Genomic DNA, 20,793 nt, shown 5'->3' with positions numbered 1-20,793 from the left:
TCTTTATTCTTATTTTTGGAGACATGGTCTCGCTCTGTTGCCCAGGCTGGAGTGCGGTGGTGGGATCACGGTTCCATGCAGCCCCCGACCTCCCGGGCTCAGGTGATTCTCCCGCCTCAGCACCCCGAGCAGCTAGGACCACAGGCGCGAGCCACCGCGTCCGGCCGGCGGGACTTATTTGTCAGGCGGGGATTGGGTTCCGCCAGACCAAAGGGAGGGGTAAGTGCCAAAATATGAATCGCCGGGAAGCTGGGAGAAAGCTCCGGGAAACCCTGTGCAGCCAGGTTTGTCTTCGCGCGCCACGTGACTCGGAAGCTCCGGTTTCACCCAGGCGGGGAGTCAACAGCCCGCTGACCCCAGTGGAGCGGTGAGCCTCGCTCGGCAGGCGGCAGGGGCGCGATGGCGGGTTTCCCCATCCGCAAGCCGAGCAGTGTGGCGTTAATGGAGAACCGCAGCTGCGCGCACACGCTCGCTGTACGCTGCTCATTCACGGAGGGACACGGGGCAGGAAAACTGCAACAAGTTAAAAAGCCTTTTGCGTTTGGTTTGTTGTCTTATTGTTTGCATACAGTTACCAGGAACATTATGTCCCACACTTGTATAATTTACAAAACGTTTTCATAAACATTGCTCTCTTCCTTAATCCATAACAGTTCTGAGGCACACACGGCGGGTAATATTTTACAAATTTTACCTATGAGGAGGCAGATCCATGACTAGAAAGTAGTAATACCAAAACTCGGTTGATTATTTTTATTTTTTTGCCTTGGTCTAATGTCTGATGGTCCAGGAATTCACTTCAAGTAAAATAATGGAGCTAAACTGATACAGGTATGGTTTTCAGTAGTATTTCAGAAAAGGGTAGCTGGGTGAGTAAAACAGTAGTTTGGAGTGTGAATCCCAGAACTCAAACTGCTATTAATTATCCTTATGAAGATTTGAACAGGCTAAGAGTAAAAACAGGAACAAGGTCTAGTCAGGCATTTTCATGTTACTCATATAATTCTTACAGCAAATAGAGCTGACAAGTTTGTTTTTTTTTTCTTTTGAGACGGAGTCTCTGTCGCCCAGGCTGGAGTGCAGTGGTGCGATCTCGGCTCACTGCAAGCTCCGCCTCCCGGGTTCACGCCATTCTCCTGCCTCAGCCTCCCGAGTAGCTGGAACTACAGGCGCCCAGCTAATTTTTTGTATTTTTAGTAGAGACAGGGTTTCACCGTGTAAGCCAGGATGGTCTCGATCTGACCTCGTGATCAGTCCGCCTCGGCCTCCCGATGTGCTGGGATTACCGGCGTGAGCCACCACGCCCGTCCGAGCTGACAAGTTTAAGTAACCTTCTCAAGGTTACCCTGTAAGTAGCTGAACCGAGATTTGGATGCTTCAGCCCATGTTCTTCACACTATCAACCCACCTTGTGGGGCTTTCTCAGATTTATTATCTGTCTTTCCCGCTCATGTCTCTCCATCCAGAGAGACAAAGCAGCCTTCCTAGATTGATGCAGAGCTCCAAGGAAAGCAAAGCTGTTCTTGTTGAGATCATTCTGAGAGCGAGAAAGGTGGTTAAATACATTTCAAAGGGCTTCCTGCGGGCTGTATGTGCAGAGATGATTTGAGTGGGGAATGTAGTTAGCTTCCGTTGATGTTAGAACTGGAAGGACCCTCTGCAGTCATCTGCTTGTTTAACTTCCTCCTTGCCCCTGATTTATCAAACTCTGGTGCGGAAAAATGACTTGCCTAAAATCATACATCAAGGTAAGGTAAAATTGAAGAGATCTATTGGGCCAGGTGTGGTGGCTCACACCTGCCGTCCCAGCACTTTGGGAGGCTGAGGCGGGTGGATCACCTGAGGTCAGGAGTTCAAGACCAGCCTGGTCAACATGGTGAAACCCCATCTCTACTAAAAATACAAAAATTAGCCGGGCATGGTGGCGGGCACCTGTAATCCCAGCTACTCGAGAGACTGAGGCGGGAGAATTGCTTGAAACCTGGGAGGCAGAGGTTGTAGTGAGCCAAGAGCATGCCACTGCATTCCAGCCTGGGCAACAGAGCAAGACTCTGTCAAGAAAGAAAGGAAGAAAGGAGGAAAGAAGAAAGGAAGGAAGGAAGGAAAAAGAAAAGAAATAAAATTGCCAAGAGATTTTAAATGTTCTCATCACAAATAAATATGTGAAGTAATGCATATGTTAATTAGCTTGATTTAGCCATTATGTAATGTACATATATTTCTTTTTTCTTTTTGAGACGGAGTCTTGCTGTATCGTCCAGGCTGGAGTGCAGTGGTGTGATCTCGGCTCACTGCAACCTCCGCCTCCCCAGTTCAAGCGATTCTCCTGCCTCAGCCTCCTGAGTAGCTGGGGTCACAGGCATGCGCCACCACGCCTGGCTGATTTTTGTATGTTTAGTAGAGACAGGGTTTCACCATGTTGGTCAGGCTGGTCTCCAACTCCTGACCTCGTCATCTGCCCGCCTCGGCTTCCCAAAGTGCTGGGGTTACAGGCGTGAGCCACTGCGCCCGGCCCAATGTACATATATTTCAAAACATCATGTTGTACATCATAAATATATACAATTATTAGTCATATATGACATATATGTATGTGTATAAATAAATACATATATATATTTGACAACTATAAAGGTAGAACTTGGACCAGAATCCAGGTTTCCTGACCCCCCAGTCATAATAATTCCTTGTTAATGTTACCAATTACGAATAATTTTTTTGTTTTGTTTTGTTTTTTGAGACGAAGTTTCGCTGTTGTTGCCCAGGCTGGAGCACAATGGCGCGATCTCGGCTCACTGCAACTTCCGGCTCCCGGGTTCAAGCGATTCTCCTGCCTCAGCCTCCCGAGTAGCTGGGATTACAGGCCCCCGCCACCAGGCCCGGCTAATTTTTGTATATTTAGTAGAGACGGGGTTTCACCATGTTGACCAGGCTGGTCTTGAACTTCTGTCCTCAGGTGATTCATCCTCGGCCTTCCAAAGTGCTGGGATTACAGGCGTGAACCACTGCGCCCGGCCCTTTAAGAAGTCTTCACATTCCTCTTTTACTTAAGGAATTACTGGGCTTCGTTTCTGGAGGCTTGTGAGAAGCATTACACTGTCCCTTTTTTTTTTTCATTTTTAAAATTAATTTTCCTGTAGGAAGCAAGATCCCATCTGTCCCTTCTTTGGGCAATGAAGCTTTTTTCACCTTTGCATAAAAGAATAGCTGAGCCCCCTTTTAAAATTTTCTTTTGTCCTTACCGTCCCTTGAGGCTAGAAGAGGATTCTCAAGGCACAGAGTTGTGGGCCACAAGAATCCAGGTTGAGGAAACGGTGAAAGTCCTGAGCTGAAACAACTACCTTGGGGCATTGAAGGAACAGCAAACAGCAAGCCGACCGGCGGGGGTGGCGGGAGCTGGGCTGGAAATCAGGTGGGAGAACCGGCCAGACGCCCGCAGGCGCGGTACGCAGATAGCCTGGAATGCGCTGGGGGCTCTTCCCTGGGCGCGGCTTCAGCACCCCCCATTCCGGTCCCACCACGTCCCCACCCACCTGGAGAAGGCGGAGGCTGCACTGAGTGCCGTAAGTAACAAGACATACCCTCTCTCTTTGCTTTCCCCCCTTTCCAATTCTGCCTTGTCTTTTTCCTTGTTGTGGGTGCTAGCGAGGGAAAGCAGGCAAGGAAGTTGGTCCCAAAAAGGGAATGCTTTCCCTTGGGCGCCAAGAGGCACTGACGGGGTGTCAGAGCCTTCTGAGAGACAGATGAGACTTTGGCCCAAGGCCAGGAAGATGTCCTCAGATGTGGGCCGGAAGACTTGACAATGCGGGGTCTCCCTCTTTTAAAAATATCCGTGTAATCAAAGCCTTTGTTGACTGGCCCGCTCCGGCCCCTCAGTCCTCCACAGATGCGCCCCAGGGCCCCAGCCCCGAGGTCCTTTCCTTAATATCCGCCCTTCCTCTGGCTCACTCTCCTCCGGTCTCCTGCTCCGCCCGCTCCCGCTCCCGGTCTCTGATTGCTCCTAACTCACGTCACTCCCGGTCTGTCCCCGCCCAGTCGGTGCTGCCATTGGCAGTCGGGCGTGGGTACGCAGCTTCTGTGGGGGAGGGGGGAGCTATGGGAGGGGGCGGGAATTCCCGACTCCAGGCCGGAAGCGCGCGGAGACCATGTAGTGAGACCCTCGCGAGGTGAGTGCGGGCTCTCTGGCAGCGGGGTCCAGGTCGGCTGCCCAGGCCTCCCGGGGCCCGGGAGCAGGAGTCCCAACTCACGCATTCTTCATCTGCTTCCCGCGACGCTTGGCGGCCTCGCACCCCGCCTCCCGGAGCCCGGACTTTCAGGCACCGCCCTCAGTGTCGCCTCAGTCCGTCCCGGGACCGCAGACTCTTAGGGCCCCTCTCCCTGGCCATCTGCCTCTAGGTCCCAGCCTGGGGCCTGAAGCGCTTGTTCTCTGCGCCGGGAAAAGGGGAACGATGGAGCGATCCAGCACCCAAACTTACCCTGTCCAGGTGGCCCACGAAGCTACCATGACATCTCTGCACAGCCCCAGCCTTTTTGGCTTCACCCACTCCGTTCGGGAGTTGGGGACCTGGCCTCTACATTCCTTAGGGGAACTCCAGCTCCAGGTCCTCTTTGGAGGCGGCTCCTAGTTTCCTAGTTTTCTGGGGGCACCAGGTGAAAGGGTGATGAGATATCCATACAGCCTTTCTCATGCCTCGGTTTCCCCCTTGCAGTCTCCCTGAATAAGTCACTTGGGAAAGAAAGTGTGAGAAGAGAGGAATGTTCCTGGTACAGGAGTAGATGAGTCACCCTGGGTTGGGGAAGGTCACAAAGTGGCTGGGGCCAGGGAGCTGCACTCTGCTGACCAAGCTTCCCCATTCCTTGCCCCATCTTCCTTTGCATGATTTTTCCCAACCACTCTGGTCTGTCTTCCTAGGTCTGAGAGTCACTGGAGCTACCAGAAGCACCATGGGGCCCTGGGGAGAGCCAGAGCTCCTGGTGTGGCGCCCCGAGGCGGTAGCTTCAGAGCCTCCAGTGCCTGTGGGGCTGGAGGTGAAGTTGGGGGCCCTGGTGCTGCTGCTGGTGCTCACCCTCCTCTGCAGCCTGGTGCCCATCTGTGTGCTGCGCCGGCCCGGAGCTAACCATGAAGGCTCAGGTAAGCCTCTCCTTTTCCCCACACTGCTATGAATGCTTGGCTTAGGGAGGGCTCTGGGGCTGGGGGGAGTGACCAAAGGAGGAGGGAAAAGCAAGGGTAGCCATTGTTTGGGTTGGGGTGGTGGGCCCTGGAGGGGGTTCGTTTGCTTATTCCCCTCTGCGCTTCACCCCTATCCAGCTTCCCGTCAGAAAGCCCTGAGCCTAGTAAGCTGTTTCGCTGGTGGCGTCTTTTTGGCCACCTGTCTCCTGGACCTGCTGCCTGACTACCTGGCTGCCATAGATGAGGCCCTGGCAGCCTTGCACGTGACGGTGAGCACTGGCCTGGGCATGTGACATGCGGGAGGGGAATCACACACCTCTAGGAGTGTTGGTTTGTGGAGATTGATTCATGTGCCACTCCATGACTGTGTGGAAGGCTTTTGGCATGTGGTATGAATTGTGATTTTTTATTATGGGGCATAGTTTTTTCTATGTGTTCCCTCCCTCTTCCCCATTCCCTGTGTGACCCCTACGTGCCCGTTGAGACAGTAAGACACTTTTTCTCAGGTGTGTGACTTGCTCTGTGGGTTCTCAGTTCTAGTTACCAGCAAGTGCTCCAAGAATCGTCTTCACTCTCTCACCACTTTCCTAAAGGGCTGGAGATAGAGGTCTCTGTAGGCCTGAGAAGGACAGGAGGCGATTCCCTGGTTCCTGGTGTTGCTGACCTTTTTAGACTTTGGCCCAAGGAAGTGGGCTGTGAGGAATGATCAAGTCCACGGCATAGGACTTGGTTTATTATAGGAAAAACGGAGGCCATTGGATAGTGGGGCAGGAAAGTCATCCTGGGCTCTTTCCTTTTTTCCTGTAAAACTGAGGAAGTAACACTGCATGTATCCCTTTGTGTGTCTGTGACTGAGTGACCTGTGTTTCAGTGTGACTGTGTATAAACCTGAATGTCCTGTGATATGTGGCTCTATGTATGAGTTTGGGGAGGTGGGCAATGTGTGACCTTTTCATGTATGTCTACATCAGTGACTCTCAACTAGGAGTGTGGCTTTGCCCCTCAGGAAACATTTGGTAATGTTTGGGGATATTTTTAGTTGTCACAATGGGTAGGGGGATGGAGGGAACATTGTGTCTGCTATTGGCATCTGGTAGGTAGAGATCAGAAATGCTGTTAAACAATCCACAGTGCACAAGACAGCTCCCATGACAAAGAATTATCTGGCCCAAAATGTTTTTGTTTATTTGTTTGTTTTTGTTTTGTTTTGTTTTATTTTTGAAAAAGAGTCTTGCTCTGTTGCCCAGGCTGGAGTGCAGTGGCACAATCTCGACTCACTGCAACCTCTGCCTCCTGGGTTCAAGTGATTCTCCTGGCTCAGACTCCCGAGTAGCTGGGATTACAGGCATCCACCACCATACCCTGCTAATTTTTGTATTTTTAGTAGAGACAGGGTTTCACCATGTTGACCAGGCTGGTCTCAAACTCCTGACCTCAAGTGATCTGCCCGCTTTGGTCTCCCAAAGTGCTGGGATTATAGGCATGAGCCACTGCCCCTGGCCCCAAAATGTTAATAGTTTCAAAGCTGAGAAACTTTGGTCTACATGTAACACTGAGTGACACCATAATCTGTGTGTATGTATCATTCTGTGTCAGTGTTACCAATTCACTCTATCTTTGTGTGACTGAGAGTAGCCCTGTGTCTGTGTCAGACCCTAGGTCTGTGTAACTGGGCTTTCACCAGATTTTGCATCTCACTCTTCCTTCCCTGAACATTTTGCTGCTGCTTCTGCCCACAGCTCCAGTTCCCGCTGCAAGAGTTCATCCTGGCCATGGGCTTCTTCCTGGTCCTGGTGATGGAGCAGATCACACTGGCTTACAAGGAGCAGTCAGGGCCGTCACCTCTGGAGGAAACAAGGGCTCTGCTGGGAACAGTGAATGGTGGGCCGCAGCACTGGCATGATGGGCCAGGGGTCCCACAGGCGAGTGGAGCCCCAGCAACCCCCTCAGCCTTGCGAGCCTGTGTACTGGTCTTCTCCCTGGCCCTCCACTCCGTGTTCGAGGGGCTGGCGGTAGGGCTGCAGCGAGACCGGGCTCGGGCCATGGAGCTGTGCCTGGCTTTGCTGCTCCACAAGGGCATCCTGGCTGTCAGCCTGTCCCTGCGACTGTTGCAGAGCCACCTTAGGGCACAGGTGGTGGCTGGCTGTGGGATCCTCTTCTCATGCATGACACCTCTAGGCATCGGGCTGGGTGCAGCTCTGGCAGAGTCAGCAGGACCTCTGCACCAGCTGGCTCAGTCTGTGCTAGAGGGCATGGCAGCTGGCACGTTTCTCTATATCACCTTTCTGGAAATCCTGCCCCAGGAGCTGGCCAGTTCTGAACAAAGGATCCTCAAGGTCATTCTGCTCCTAGCAGGCTTTGCGCTGCTCACTGGCCTGCTCTTCATCCAAATCTAGGGGGCTTCAAGAGAGGGGCAGGGGAGATTGATGATCAGGTGCCCCTGTTCTCCCTTCCCTCCCCCAGTTGTGGGGAATAGGAAGGAATGGGGAACGGAAATACTGAGGACCAAAAAGTTCTCTGGGAGCTAAAGATAGAGCCTTTGGGGCTATCTGACTAATGAGAGGGAAGTGGGCAGACAAGAGGCTGGCCTCAGTCCCAAGGAACAAGAGATGGTCAAGTCGCTAGAGACATGATCAGGGGACATTAGGATTGGGGAAGACACTTGACTGCTGGAATCAGAGGTTGGACACTATACATAAGGACAGGCTCACATGGGAGGCTGGAGGTGGGCACCCAGCTGCTGTGGGATGGGTATGGAGAGGTCATAAACCTAGAGTCAGTGTCGTGTTGGTCCTAGCCCATTTCCGCACCCTGCCACTTGGAGTGGACCTCTTCTACTTTTCTTAGCGCCTACCCTCCTATCTATCCAGGGGACTAGTGCCAAATGGTCTCTCCCTGCCAATTTTGGTATCTTCTCTGGCCTCTCCAGTACTGCTTACTCCTCTATTTTTAAAGTGCCAAACAAATCCCCTTCCTCTTTCTCAAAGCACAGTAATGTGGCACTGAGCCCTACCCAGCACCTCAGTGAAGGGGGCCTGCTTGCTCTTTATTTTGGTCCCGGATCCTGGGGTGGGGCAGAAATATTTTCTGGGCTGGGGCAGGAGGAAGGTTGCTGCAGCCACCTACTGCTGCTGTACCCTAGGAATATGGCGACATGGACATGGTGTCCATGCCCAGATGATAAACACTGAGCTGCCAAAACATTTTTTTAAATACACCCGAGGAGCCCAAGGGGGAAGGGCAATGCCTACCCCCAGCGTTATTTTTGGGGAGGGAGGGCTGTGCATAGGGACATACTCTTTAGAATCTATTTTATTAACTGACCTGTTTTGGGACCTGTTACCCAAATAAAAGATGTTTTTAGACATCTGTACAGTATCTGATTCATTTGTTTTGGGAAAGGGGTGGGCATGTGGCCAGCCCGAGAGGGCCTGAGTCCCAGATGTTTACAGCTGTTTTAAGATTCTTGGTCTCACTGTTTTCACTCAGGCCCCGAAAGTCCCCTTCCCTGAAGTTGACCTAATTTTTCCTCCTTTGTGTCTTGGTACTTCTTTCCCGGTCCCCACCCCTCCGCTTCCCTTCTCTTCCCTCCCCTCCCGCTTCCTTTCCTCTCTTTTTAATCCCTCTCCCCTTTCCGTTCGTAGTCTCAGGACTAATTTAGAACTACTCTTCCCAGCTTGCCCCTCTCAGGGAGTAGCCGAGAGGGTGGAGCGAAGTTCCCAGTTTCCGGAGTCAGCAGGGCTGCTGGGAAGTGGAGTCCGCTTCCTCCCGGTGCTGCGTGACTGGGGATGTGAAGGAGTCTCGTAAACAAACTACAATTCCCGGCGGCCCCCGCGCGCAACAGGTCAAGGCTAGGCTGGGGCCGGGTTCGCGGTGCTCGCTGAGGCGGCGGTGGCTACGGCTGGAGGAGCCGGGCCGGGGCCGCGGCGGAGGCCGCGGCTGGTACTGGGAGGGTGGCAGGGAGGGACGGGGAAGGAAGATGGCGACGTCGGGGGCGAACGGGCCTGGCTCGGCCACGGCCTCGGCTTCCAATCCGCGCAAATTTAGTGAGAAGATCGCGCTGCAGAAGCAGCGTCAGGCCGAGGAGACGGCGGCCTTCGAGGAGGTGATGATGGACATCGGCTCCACCCGGGTGAGGGGCCGCGCCGGGGAGCCGGAGCAGAGCTGAGCTGTTATGGAGCGGAGACCGAAGAGGCGGGGCGGGGCGGGGGCGGGCGCCGCAGCGAAGGAGGCGGAACGGAGCAGGGGACGCGGGCGCCGCCGTTTGGGAGGCGCAGGTTGAGGGCCGAGGGGCAGGAGGAAGGATTTTGCCGGGGGAGACCGAAACACCGGAGAGGTTCGGGGTGTAGAGGCGACTGGGGGCCGAGTACGTGAGGCGGGAATGGGCGGAGAGGGGAGATGAAGTCCGGCGGAGGTAGGAGGTGAGTGGTCCTTGTGCATCCCTGATGGAGTCCCCTGGAGCACGCTACTGAAGCATGCCTGGTATTGGGGTATGGCCTGGGAGGAGGGCTGCTTGTCTGTAACCTGGCTCCTCTGAGTTTGTGATCTCCTCCAAACTGGTCCCTCTGCCTTCTGCGCTTTGGTGCCCCCGGCAAGGGGCCCCTTGAGTGGTTTGAACGAGCGGTGCTGTGTATAGTGGGGCAGGAAGTCCCCTCCTGCGTCCCGTCCTTTTGCTTCCTTTTTCAAATACTTTTTGTGGTTTCCTGACGTGAATGAAGGTGAGGTCCATTGCTTGGTGTTTTGTCCTGGCCTCCTTGGAGGAGAGGTAGGGTTTTGAATCCTAAAACTGGGTAACCGACCATAAGTTGTGTGGAACTCTGTGGTTTGCTGAGCTTTCTAGGGAGATAGCTGCTTTGTGGGTCAGTGTGTAGGGTGCCTTGGAGAGTCTTATATGTGTAGGGAATATTCATTCCTAGGAAGTTCTTGAAAGAACTTTCAGGCCTCTGCCAGGCTGCCTCTGAAGCTCCCCCTGGCCTTGGTTTCTTGCTTTCCAAGGCTGGATGTCAGAGGGACCAAGGGGTGGGAGTCCGCCTAGGTGGTATGCAGTCTTATTTTAGGGACACATTCTTCTAAAACAACAGTAGGTAAGGATATTGCAATGATTCCTCATGGCAGAGAACTAGAAGGAATTTAAGGGTTGATGGTGGAACGTTACTACAACATCTCTAGCCTTTTTCTGCTGGTCTGACTGTAGTTGCATTTATGACTGTGACTGGTTGTATTTTTGTGTGTATCCCCCTTGACTCTGTTAGTCTTTTTTTTTTTTTTCTCGTCCTTTCCCCTTTGAGTCTCTAGGGACTATGTGCCCTAGTTTGTGGGAGTCAGAAGTTAGATGGGGAGGCAAATCTGGGAGGGTGTCTGTGCACGCATATGCACACTTACATGCATGTGTGTGCATAACCCACTGTAACCACTGTGAGGATTATGATCTAACTGTAGACTGCTCCCCTTTAGGAGCTTTTTCATCATGCTGGGGACAGAGACAGGAAGATGGGAGGCTGATCTTGATAGTGTGAGGCCCTGCCCTCAGGACTGTGATTCTAGCAGAGGCATGGTGGGATCTTAGGGCTCGTATGTGCAAAGAAAGGCTGTGCGAAACTCAAAAGCTGGGACTTCTCTTTACGGTGCCTCGATCTCTTAAAAGGCCCCTTCTACCCACCTTGCTCCTATTGGTTAATTTCTCAGCTACACAGAAAAGTCTAGTGGGCACACATGGCCAGGGAACCCAAAAGTCTAGAGCTAGGGACAAGAGATCTGGGACTCAGCCTGTTATCTGGCCAGGAGGGAGGGCTCATTTGAGACAAAGATGGCCATGGAAGGCTATACCACTGAGATACTGGGGTTGCCATATATGTTGATAGTGGTCTTGAAGTGGTCCAGAGGTTAGCACAGTGCTCACAAGGCTAACCTCCTGGAACGGAATGTCAGTTCTAATGTTGGCTTCTGTACAAGAGTGTGACCCTGGAAGCTCTTAGAACTTGCCCCTCCTCAGCTGCCCTCCTCCCCATGGCCTTGCCCTGGGCCTGTTTATTTGGCTGGTGGCAGGGGCTGAGCCTTGGAAATAGATGCTCACCTCTCACAGAGATAGGATATCTGTACACAGGCTAAACCCGTGCCAGGCTGTCCTACGCCTATGCCAGACATATCTCCCCAAAGTGAGGATGAGACCAGGAAGATGGCCCTGGCCTATGCTAGAGTGGGCTACTGCTCTCTCTCCACCCTCCTTCTCCAGGCTTCTCTGCCAATTCAAGAGCCTTAGGATTCAGTGGAAGAATGTCCCTTGGTTTTGGTGCTGTTTTTCCAGCTAGGAGAGCTGTCATTCCTTGGATGTTCTAGTTTGGGAGGTGAAGGCTTTCTATAGCCTTCCTGAGGCTGGGCAAGTGGCAAAGCCCAGAAGCCTGTGCTCTCCAGAGTGAGAAGGAAAGAGGCTGGCAGTAATGGCTCTGTGACATCCACCTGTGGCCTTCCTCTTAAGCTCTCAATTAGTCCTGGACGCATCTGGAAAGAAAGCAGAGGTTCCTAATAGGCACTCCGCCTTGTGAGTAGCCCGGGGGCTCCTGGCAGCCCCTCAGGGACTCTGCTTAGAGTGATGCCAAATGAGACAGGCCCTCAGCAGAGTATCTGTCTCTGCCTGGCAGGATGATGTCAAGCAGTAGTGATATCACTGATGAGGGCAGTCTGCAGATGGGCTCTGGTGGGTTATTTGCACCAAATCTCGGTGGACCTTTCAAACCCTAACACTGGCCTTTTTTTCTGGCAGATTATTTCTTTATTTTTTTTTACTTTTTTTTTTTTTTTTTTGGTGACAGGATCTCGCTCTGTCACCCAGGCAGCTAGAGCGGAGTGACATAAACATGTCTCACTGCAGCCTCTACCTCCTGGGCTGAAGTGATCCTTTTTTTTTTTTTTTTTTTTTGAGACAGAGTCTTGCTCTGTCGCCCAGGCTGGAGTGCAGTGGCACAGTCTCGGCTCACTGCAACCTCCACCTCCCAGGTTCACGCCATTCTCCTGCCTCAGCCTCCCGAGTAGCTGGGACTACAGGCGCCCGCCACCACGCCCGGCTAATTTTTTGTATTTTTAGTAGAGACGGGGTTTCACGGTGTTAGTCAGGATGGTCTCCTGACCTCGTGATCCGCCCGCCTCAGCCTCCCAAAGTGCTGGGATTACAGGCGTGAGCCACCGCGCCCGGCCTGGAGTGATCCTTTTGTAGTAACAGAGTCTCACCATGTTGCCCAGTCTGGTCTCCAACACCTGGGCTCAAGCGATCCTCCCACCTCTGCCTCCCAAAGTGCTGGGATTACAGGTGTGAGCTACTGTGCCTGGCCTAGATTTTTTTTTTTTTGAAACGGAGTCTTCCTCTGTCACCCAGGCTGGAGTGCAGTGGCGCGATCTTGGCTTACTGCAAGCTCCACCTCCCACGTTCACGACATTCTCCTGCCTCAGCCTCCCGAGTAGCTGGGACTACAGGCACCCACCACCACGCCCAGCTAATTTTTTGTATTTTTAGTAGAGATGGGGTTTCACCATGTTGGCCAGGATGGTCTCAATCTCCTGACCTCATGATCCGTCCACCTCGGCCTCCCAAAGTGCTGGGATTACAGGTGTGAGCTACTGTGCCTGGCCTAGATATTTTAAAAGCAGTGGCAGCAGCAGCATATCCTGGTGACAGAGATAGCAAGGATGGCTGAAGGAAATAGTGCTCAGGACCCTCCTGACATTCCCACTTGTTCCCCATGTCTCAGTTACAGGCCCAAAAACTGCGACTGGCATACACAAGGAGCTCTCATTATGGTGGGTCTCTGCCCAATGTTAACCAGATTGGCTCTGGCCTGGCCGAGTTCCAGGTGAGTAGACCCCAGCCAGGGAGGAGTGGAGTTTCTTAGGCTGCTTCCTCTGCTGACTTCAGTCCTTTTTGGCAGAGCCCCCTCCACTCACCTTTGGATTCATCTCGGAGCACTCGGCACCATGGGCTGGTGGAACGGGTGCAGCGAGATCCTCGAAGAATGGTGTCCCCACTTCGCCGATACCCCCGCCACATATCCTTCACAGGGGACTTGGGAGTGTCTGAAAGGTAGTGGGATGGGGTTCCTCAGGGACTCATAGGAAGCACTTGAAGTGTTGTGCAGTCCCATCCTTCTCTTGGAGCTCTTCTTTACCCAGCTTCCCTGAAAAGCGACCGTAGCCCCTGCGTCAGCACCTGCTCCTGTGATAAGGAGTTTTTGCTCCTAAGGCTGTGCCCCCTGTCTCTGGCTGGCTCTGGCTGTCTTCACATCAGCTTGCTGCCAGAAGCAAGCCTTCCTTGTCTTCTGCTAAAGGAGACTGGGTCTCTTCTCATCACATTTCTAAGTTTTCAGTCTCAGAGACCTGCATACCTGTCTCCTCCAAGCCCTGCCTGAACATTCTCCTGGATTTTTTCAGCCCCTTTAGACCTGATTCCCTTTTTCTCTTCCATTCTTTGATCCCATTGTTGTCCCTTATAGAAGAGGAGAAAGGTATGTGTTTCTTGAAACAACTTGTCTGTTGCCTCCATTGTTCTTTCCTCATTTGGCCTCTATCTCGTCTGTCCTCTCTACTTTTTTCCTTAACTGGTGCTGTTCACATTGACAGCTCTCCCTATAGTCCTGCCTACTTATCTCCTCCCCCAGAGTCTAGCTGGCGAAGGTAAGTGTCCAGGGCGGGCAGAAGCTCCTGCCTACTCTCTGACATGTTTCTGGAGGGAGCTGCCCCTTCTGGGTTGGGGCGGGGATTACTGGGCTAAGGTTTCAACAGTACCTCTTCCTATAACGCCAGGGCTGACAGAGGTGGAGGCAGTTGGAGTAGGTGGGTCAGAGTCCAGCCTTGGCCATGTTGACACGAGTGGTCAAGCCTCCCAGTTCAGCCAGAGCAGAACCAATGGGAACCGTAGCCAGGCTGGGGTGTGTGTGTAAGGGGGAGGGGAGAATGGCAGAGGGGCAGGTGAAAATGGCAACATTCTGTCAAGGGTTGGTGCAAGATGTAGTGCTCTGGCACTTTTAGATTTCTGAAACTCTCCCCTTGTCCATCTCACTTTCAATGCTGATACCCAGGAATGCTGCTGGGCTCCAAGATTCCCATTCAGCTGGTCCTGGCAGAGAGAAGTTTCCAGCTCTCTTAGATTGACGGGGGGAGGGGTCAATCATAGGCAGGAGAAGAACCAGAAAGAAAAGGGGATGATCTGGGTGCTCAGCCATCTTCACTTCCACCTTAGCTGCCCCATATTTTCCAACCCCTATGCCCACCTTCTTGTCCACTGCCAGTGTTCCTCCTCATGACTTTGTTTTTGTACCCCAGGACGATGCCCTGGGGCAATTTCCCTGCAGAGAAGGGGCAGTTGTTTCGACTACCATCTGCACTTAACAGGTGATGGCCTTTGCCTTCTTTAGGCCAGATCTCTTATCTGTAGTTTCTGGGGCCCTGCTCCCTTACCCCCACCCTGTTACAGACCAGCTAGTGTTTTCCCTTGCTGGGCAGGGCTTAGGGACCAGGAAGACTGTCACTGGTATCAGCTCATTCCTGCTCCCCCCATAGGACAAGCTCTGACTCTGCCCTTCATACAAGTGTGATGAACCCCAGTCCCCAGGATACCTACCCAGGCCCCACACCTCCCAGCATCCTGCCCAGCCGACGTGGGGGTAAGTGGCCCTGTCCCAGGGTTGGGAGTAACCATGGAGCTATTTATTTATTTATTTATTTATTATTTCTTTCTTTTTTGAGACGGAGTCTCACTCTGTCGCCCAGGCTGGAGTGCAGTGGCGCGATCTTGGCTCATTGCAACCTCCGCCCTCCGAGTTCAAGCGATTCTCCTGCCTCAGCCTCCCGAGTAGCTGGGATTACAGGCATCTGCCACTGCGCCTGGCTAATTTTTTGTGTTTTTAGTAGAGATGGGGTTTCACCATCTTGGCCAGGCTGGTCTTGAACTCCTGACCTCATGATTCACCCACCTCGGCCTCCCAAAGCGCTGGGATTACAGGCTTGAGCCACCATGCCCGGCCTCCATGGAGCTATTTAAAGCAGGTAGGCAAGTGAGCACCGCAGCCAACGCCCCTGTATTCCTTGCAGGTATTCTGGATGGTGAAATGGACCCCAAAGGTATGTGTTCCTCACTGCTGTGGGTACTGAATGCCAAAGAATTTCTGGGCTGGTGTTGGGATTGTGTGCAGGTTCAGGGAGCAGGACTCCTTCCCGCCTGCTTCTGCTTCCTGTCCTGCCTTACTGGCTCTTTCTCCAACTCTCCCATCACCAGTCTTTCTCTTTCAAGTACCTGCTATTGAGGAGAACTTGCTAGATGACAAGCATTTGCTGAAGCCATGGGATGCTAAGAAGGTAGGAGGAGGCCACCAGGTGTCACCCACTAGTCTCTCTGCTATCCCCTTGCCATGGGGCAGGCCTTCCAGGGTTCTCCACTGAGCACTGTCCTCATTTTCCATATTCTCCCTTCTCTCCTCAGCTATCCTCATCCTCTTCCCGACCTCGGTCCTGTGAAGTCCCTGGAATTAAGTAAGTACTCCCTGAGGTTGGCTCAGAGGTGGGGAAAGGAAGTACAGGGAGATGTAGGAGACTGATCTCTGCTCTTCCCTGACCACTGCACCCCCCTCCTATTTACATCTTTCTTTTTCTCTCCTTCCCCTAGCATCTTTCCATCTCCTGACCAGCCTGCCAATGTGCCTGTCCTCCCACCTGCCATGAACACGGGGGGCTCCCTACCTGACCTCACCAACCTGCACTTTCCCCCACCACTGCCCACCCCCCTGGACCCTGAAGAGACAGCCTACCCTAGCCTGAGTGGGGGCAACAGTACCTCCAATTTGACCCACACCATGACTCACCTGGGCATCAGCGGGGGCATGGGCCTGGGCCCAGGCTATGATGCACCAGGTGAGTGGCTATCCTGGCCATGTGCCCCCTGGGTGCTGCCTGGCTGGAGGGATGAAGGGGAGGGAGGTTTGAGCACCTGAGATCCTGCTGTGATCACCCACACCGCCTGTCACCTCTGCACCCCAGGATTCCCTCACGGCAGTTCTCAGCCAGTGATAACTGGTAGGTGGGGTGTTTCCTAGAAAGAAGAGGAAGGGCAGCCCCCAGATGGGCAGTGCTGTCAGGGATAGAGTAGGGAGGACGTTGTGTTGCCGCTTTCATAGTCTGGTCACTGCCACCCATTCTGGGTGGAAAGGGGCTCAGTTCCCATCAGTAATGTTGGCATCTCTGGTTTTTTGTCTGTGCCTGCAGGACTTCATTCACCTGTCAGCCACCCATCCCTGCAGTCCTCCCTAAGCAATCCCAACCTCCAGGCTTCCCTGAGCAGTCCTCAGCCCCAGCTTCAGGGCTCCCACAGCCACCCCTCTCTGCCTGCCTCCTCCTTGGCCCGCCATGTACTGCCCATCACCTCCCTGGGCCACCCCTCACTCAGTGCTCCAGCTCTCTCCTCCTCTTCTTCCTCCTCCTCCACTTCATCTCCTGTTTTGGGCGCCCCCCCTTACCCTGCTTCTACCCCTGGGGCCTCCCCCCACCACCGCCGTGTGCCCCTCAGCCCCCTGAGTTTGCTCGCGGGCCCAGCCGACGCCAGAAGGTCCCAACAGCAGCTGCCCAAACAGTTTTCGCCAACAATGTCACCCACCTTGTCTTCCATCACTCAGGTATGCGTGGCTGCCTTCCCTGCACGTCTGTCTCCCTTCCCTTTTCTCCCGCCATGTTGTTTCCCTCCCACCCTCCTTTCCTGAAATACCTACTCTATACTCATCCCCTTCCATTCCTCTGTCCTCCACCTGCCCCATCTTTTATCCATCTTGTCTCCTCTTGCTTCACAGTGCAAACCCAAATGCTGTGGTTAAGCTTTTTTAGTTTCAAACCCCGGCTCCACCTCTTACTAGCAGGCACCTTGGACAAGTTATTTAATTTCTATAAGCCTCAGTATTTTCATTTCTAAAACAAGGATGGTTCATAAGGATCAAATGAAATAACATACATAAAATACTTAGCACCACACATAGCCCAGGTATATGCTTGACAAATAGTAGCTTACCCTTTCCTTTTATTTGCCTCCTCTGTTCCTATCCGTTTTGTATCTGTCTTGTATCTCATGCCTCTATCCTGTCCCATCTCCTCCCCTGTATCCCCTCCTAATTTCATAGAATTCATAGAATCAGAGAATTTTCCTACTGTGGAGCCCAATCCCGTCACTTAATAGATGAGGAAAGTGGGACCTAGAGGGAAAGTGACTTTTCCAAGTTTACCCAGCAAGTTAGGAAGAGTTGAGACGAGAACTCGAAACTCTTAGTTTAGGGCTTTTTCCACAGAGATGAAATTCTTAGCCCTTGTCTCCCTTCCTGTCCCTTTCTTCTTGTTCGCTATCTCTACTCCTCTTTTCTTTCATCCAAATGCTCTTTTCCCTCTCCTCTGCCCAACTTTTCCTCCTCCATTGCTATCCCTGGAATGTGTGTTCTGTGTTCCATCTTTACTCAGGTCCCCTCTTTTGTAGGAAAGACTGAGGCCAGATTAGCAAGGGCTCTGTTCCCAGAGTGTGGAGTAAGCTTGACTTCCCTTCCTTTCTTTCTCCTTTCCTTCTTTTCCCATTCCCTCTGGCCTCTTCAAGGCTACAGAACAGCAGTTCTCAACCTTAGTTCCTTATTTACTAACAATAAATAGTTCAAGTACCAAGGTTTAAGAATGGTTTACTTCTAAGGCTAGGCACAGTGTTTCATGCCTGTAATCCCAGCACTTTGGGAGGCCAAGGCGGGAGTACAAAGCCCAGGAGTTCAAAACTAGCCTGGGCAATATGGTGAGACCCAATCTCTACAACAAATAAAAAATTACCCAGGTGCAGTCGTGCACGCTTGTAGTCCTGGCTACTGGGGAGGCTGAGATGGGAGGATCACTTGAGCCAGGAAGGTTGATGCTACAGTTCCAACTATGATTGCACCACTGTACTCCAGCCTGGGCAACAATGAGGCCCTGTCTCAAAAAAAGAGAATAGTTTACTTCTGGAGTAGATTTAAAATTACCCCTGTGTTAGCCTCACTATATCACTTTCATTCTGATAGGCACTTTTTTTTTTTTTTTTTTTTTTTGAGACGGAGTCTTGCTCTGTTGCCCAGGCTGAAGTACAGTGGTGTGATCTCGGCTCACTGCAACCTCCCACTTCCTGGGTTCAAGCAATCCTCCTGTCTCAGCCTCCTGAATAGCTGGGACTACAGACGCCCGCTACCATGCCCAGCTAATTTTTGTATTTTTAGTAGAGACGGGGTTTCACCACGTTAGCCAGGCTGGTCTCGAACTCCTGACTTCAGGTGATCCACCTGCCTCAGGCCTTCCAAAGTGCTGGGATTACAGGCATGAGCCACCACACCCTGCCAACTGATACGCATTTTTGAGTAACTGCACTCAACCCCAGGGATGCCTGTGAGAATGTGGAATGTTGTCATGTTTGTTTTGGGAATGGTTATAGCTAAAGAAGGTGGGAAGCCCTGACTGAGAGTTCTTGGGGTATACATTGAATGGTAAGCTTCCCTCTTTTTACTTCTTTTCAGGGCGTCCCCCTGGATACCAGTAAACTATCCACTGACCAGCGATTGCCCTCATACCCATACAGCTCCCCAAGTCTGGTTCTGCCTACCCAGCCACACACCCCGAAGTCTCTACAGCAGCCAGGGCTGCCCTCTCAGTCTTGTTCAGTGCAGTCCTCAGGTGGGCAGCCCCCAGGCAGGCAGTCTCATTATGGGACACTCTACCCACCTGGGCCCAGTGGGCACGGGCAACAGTCTTACCACCGGCCAATGAGTGACTTCAACCTGGGGAATGTGAGTACTCAGGCTCCTTGCTCAAAAGCAGGGGAGGGGATGAGGGTGGGTCAATGGGGCCTGAATGGCATGGCTGGTGCACTGTGAATGGGGAGATCTAGGTGGGGTGGGTGGTGGGGAGATCTCCTCTCCCTGGAGGTAACATAGCACTGCCAGCTTGGGGCTCCTCTCTTCCTGCGTTTGACCCTACTCCTGCCCCTCTATTTCTGCTCAGCTTGCTCTTTGATGACTTCTGCCTTGACCCGTTCTCTTCCTGGCATGCACATGCTCTGGCCCAGCAGGTACGGTGCCCATACTTACTTCGGGCCCCGTGCTCACTTCTGTCGCTCTGCTTGCTGCCACCTCTCTCTGTCATTGCCTCTGTTCCTGGGGTGGATGAAGGTTGCTGGGCAAAGGGGATATGTTAGCAGGGCTGGGCAGGACACCAGTTCTAAATCCTACTTCCTCAAGATTTGTCTGTATGTCCATAGCTGGAGCAGTTCAGCATGGAGAGCCCATCACCCAGCCTGGTGCTGGATCCCCCTGGCTTTTCTGAAGGGCCTGGATTTTTAGGGGGTGAGGGGCCAATGGGTGGCCCCCAGGATCCCCACACCCTCAACCACCAGAACTTGACCCACTGTTCCCGCCATGGCTCAGGGCCTAACATCATCCTCACAGGTGAGTGGGGGTGGGTGGTGATGGGAAATGGAAGGAGGAAGTGACACATTTCACTCATTAGTAGGAGATTGAGGGGTCTTGGAAAAGTTTACAGGACATGGGGTCCTCACGTGTCTCTTCTACCCACAGGGGACTCCTCTTCAGGTTTCTCTAAGGAGATTGCAGCAGCCCTGGCCGGAGTGCCTGGCTTTGAGGTGTCAGCAGCTGGATTGGAGCTAGGGCTTGGGCTAGAAGATGAGCTGCGCATGGAGCCACTGGGCCTGGAAGGGCTAAACATGCTGAGTGACCCCTGTGCCCTGCTGCCCGATCCTGCTGTGGAGGATTCATTCCGCAGTGACCGGCTCCAATGAGGGGACCTCATCACTATCCCTCTTCTTGGCCCCATCCCCCACCACCGTTCCTTTCCTCCCTTCCCGCTGGCAGGTAGAGACTCTACTCTCTGTCCCCAGATCCTCTTTCTAGCATGAATGAAGGATGCCAAGAATGAGAAAAAGCAAGGGGTTTGTCCAGGTGGCCCCTGAATTCTGCACAAGGGATGGGCCTGGGGGAGCTCAAGGGAGGGCCTAAAGCACTTGTAACTTTGAACCGTCTGTCTGGAGGTCAGAGCCTGTTGGAAAGCAGGGGTAGAGGGGAGCCCTGGAGGCAGGGCTTGTCCGGATGCCTAGGGGTGGGCAGTGCCAGCCCCTCCTCACCACTCTTTCCCTTGCAGTGGAGGAGAGAGCCAGAGTGGATACTATTTTTTATTAAATATATTATTATATGTTAATAAAAAAATCTCATCAAACCCTTGGTGTGGTTGGTTATTATTTGGGGCATGGCTGGGGATCTAGGGAGTTATAGAGCCATGGGTCTTTTTATCTATTAGGCTTTTTGCATCTTCTTAGCACCACTGTGCTTTGTGGAAGGGCCTCACAGCCTTGGAATTTGTACCCAGCATGGATGTAGGCTTCCACGGCAGCAGGAAATCGCTTCATATGCCCTCCTGTCTGTCCAGGGCCCTGCTGCAGCATCAGATGGGGGCTTTGACTGGTCAGACAAGTTATTCGTCTTCCTCAACACCAGGCCTGGGAGTGAGTCGGGGTGAGGAGGTGATTGCTGGCTGAGCCCACAGGTCTGAAGTGCTCCTAGGTCTCAGGGAAGCCTTCATCCTCACTC

The 20,793-nt window shown here is 52.8% G+C and overlaps 2 protein-coding genes across 14 annotated transcripts; both read left to right on the top strand.

The window, feature by feature from the left end:
- Positions 1 to 17: 17 nt before the first annotated feature.
- Positions 18 to 8,539, top strand: SLC39A1 (solute carrier family 39 member 1). 7 transcript variants are annotated; one of them, XM_063626542.1, is made up of 5 exons: positions 18 to 219; positions 3,254 to 3,563; positions 4,913 to 5,131; positions 5,309 to 5,439; positions 6,910 to 8,539. In XM_063626542.1, exons 3-5 carry the CDS (start codon positions 4,945 to 4,947, stop codon positions 7,564 to 7,566), a joined length of 975 nt encoding a protein of 324 aa, XP_063482612.1. In that variant the 5' UTR covers positions 18 to 219; positions 3,254 to 3,563; positions 4,913 to 4,944; the 3' UTR covers positions 7,567 to 8,539. The 7 variants fall into 7 exon arrangements, with proteins under 7 accessions (XP_063482612.1, XP_063482613.1, XP_063482616.1 ...); XM_063626543.1 differs by having other exon boundaries at positions 21 to 219; positions 3,259 to 3,563; XM_063626546.1 differs by lacking the exon at positions 18 to 219 and adding an exon at positions 289 to 1,348 and having other exon boundaries at positions 3,259 to 3,563.
- A 494-nt stretch (positions 8,540 to 9,033) lies between these two features.
- Positions 9,034 to 20,422, top strand: CRTC2 (CREB regulated transcription coactivator 2). Of its 7 annotated transcripts, none has more exons than XM_063626473.1 (14): positions 9,034 to 9,302; positions 12,913 to 13,014; positions 13,090 to 13,206; positions 13,770 to 13,831; positions 14,480 to 14,548; positions 14,717 to 14,820; positions 15,248 to 15,277; positions 15,447 to 15,511; positions 15,636 to 15,685; positions 15,819 to 16,063; positions 16,415 to 16,821; positions 18,712 to 18,981; positions 19,452 to 19,638; positions 19,768 to 20,422. In XM_063626473.1, exons 1-14 carry the CDS (start codon positions 9,150 to 9,152, stop codon positions 19,986 to 19,988), a joined length of 2,082 nt encoding a protein of 693 aa, XP_063482543.1. In that variant the 5' UTR covers positions 9,034 to 9,149; the 3' UTR covers positions 19,989 to 20,422. The 7 variants fall into 7 exon arrangements, with proteins under 7 accessions (XP_063482543.1, XP_063482549.1, XP_063482544.1 ...); XM_063626474.1 differs by having other exon boundaries at positions 9,038 to 9,275; positions 13,090 to 13,208; positions 13,772 to 13,831; positions 15,432 to 15,511; XM_063626472.1 differs by having other exon boundaries at positions 9,038 to 9,302; positions 13,090 to 13,208; positions 13,772 to 13,831; positions 15,432 to 15,511.
- The last annotated feature ends 371 nt before the right edge of the window (positions 20,423 to 20,793 follow it).

The sequence above is a fragment of the Symphalangus syndactylus genome, chromosome 12 (assembly GCF_028878055.3).
Source record: "Symphalangus syndactylus isolate Jambi chromosome 12, NHGRI_mSymSyn1-v2.1_pri, whole genome shotgun sequence".
In the NCBI taxonomy this organism is placed as follows: Eukaryota; Metazoa; Chordata; class Mammalia; order Primates; family Hylobatidae; genus Symphalangus; species Symphalangus syndactylus.
This window is presented reverse-complemented; position numbering and strand designations above follow the sequence as displayed.

Coding starts and splice junctions, on each gene's coding strand:
- SLC39A1 (XM_063626542.1), top strand. CDS start 4,945: ATGGGGCCCTGGGGAGAGCCAGAGCTCCTGGTGTGGCGCCCCGAGGCG. Junction 5,132..5,308: donor AGCTAACCATGAAGGCTCAG/GTAAGCCTCTCC, acceptor ACCCCTATCCAG/CTTCCCGTCAGAAAGCCCTG. Junction 5,440..6,909: donor TGGCAGCCTTGCACGTGACG/GTGAGCACTGGC, acceptor TTCTGCCCACAG/CTCCAGTTCCCGCTGCAAGA.
- CRTC2 (XM_063626472.1), top strand. CDS start 9,150: ATGGCGACGTCGGGGGCGAACGGGCCTGGCTCGGCCACGGCCTCGGCT. Junction 13,209..13,771: donor CGCCGATACCCCCGCCACAT/ATCCTTCACAGG, acceptor TGCTGTTCACAT/TGACAGCTCTCCCTATAGTC. Junction 16,822..18,711: donor CCTTGTCTTCCATCACTCAG/GTATGCGTGGCT, acceptor ACTTCTTTTCAG/GGCGTCCCCCTGGATACCAG.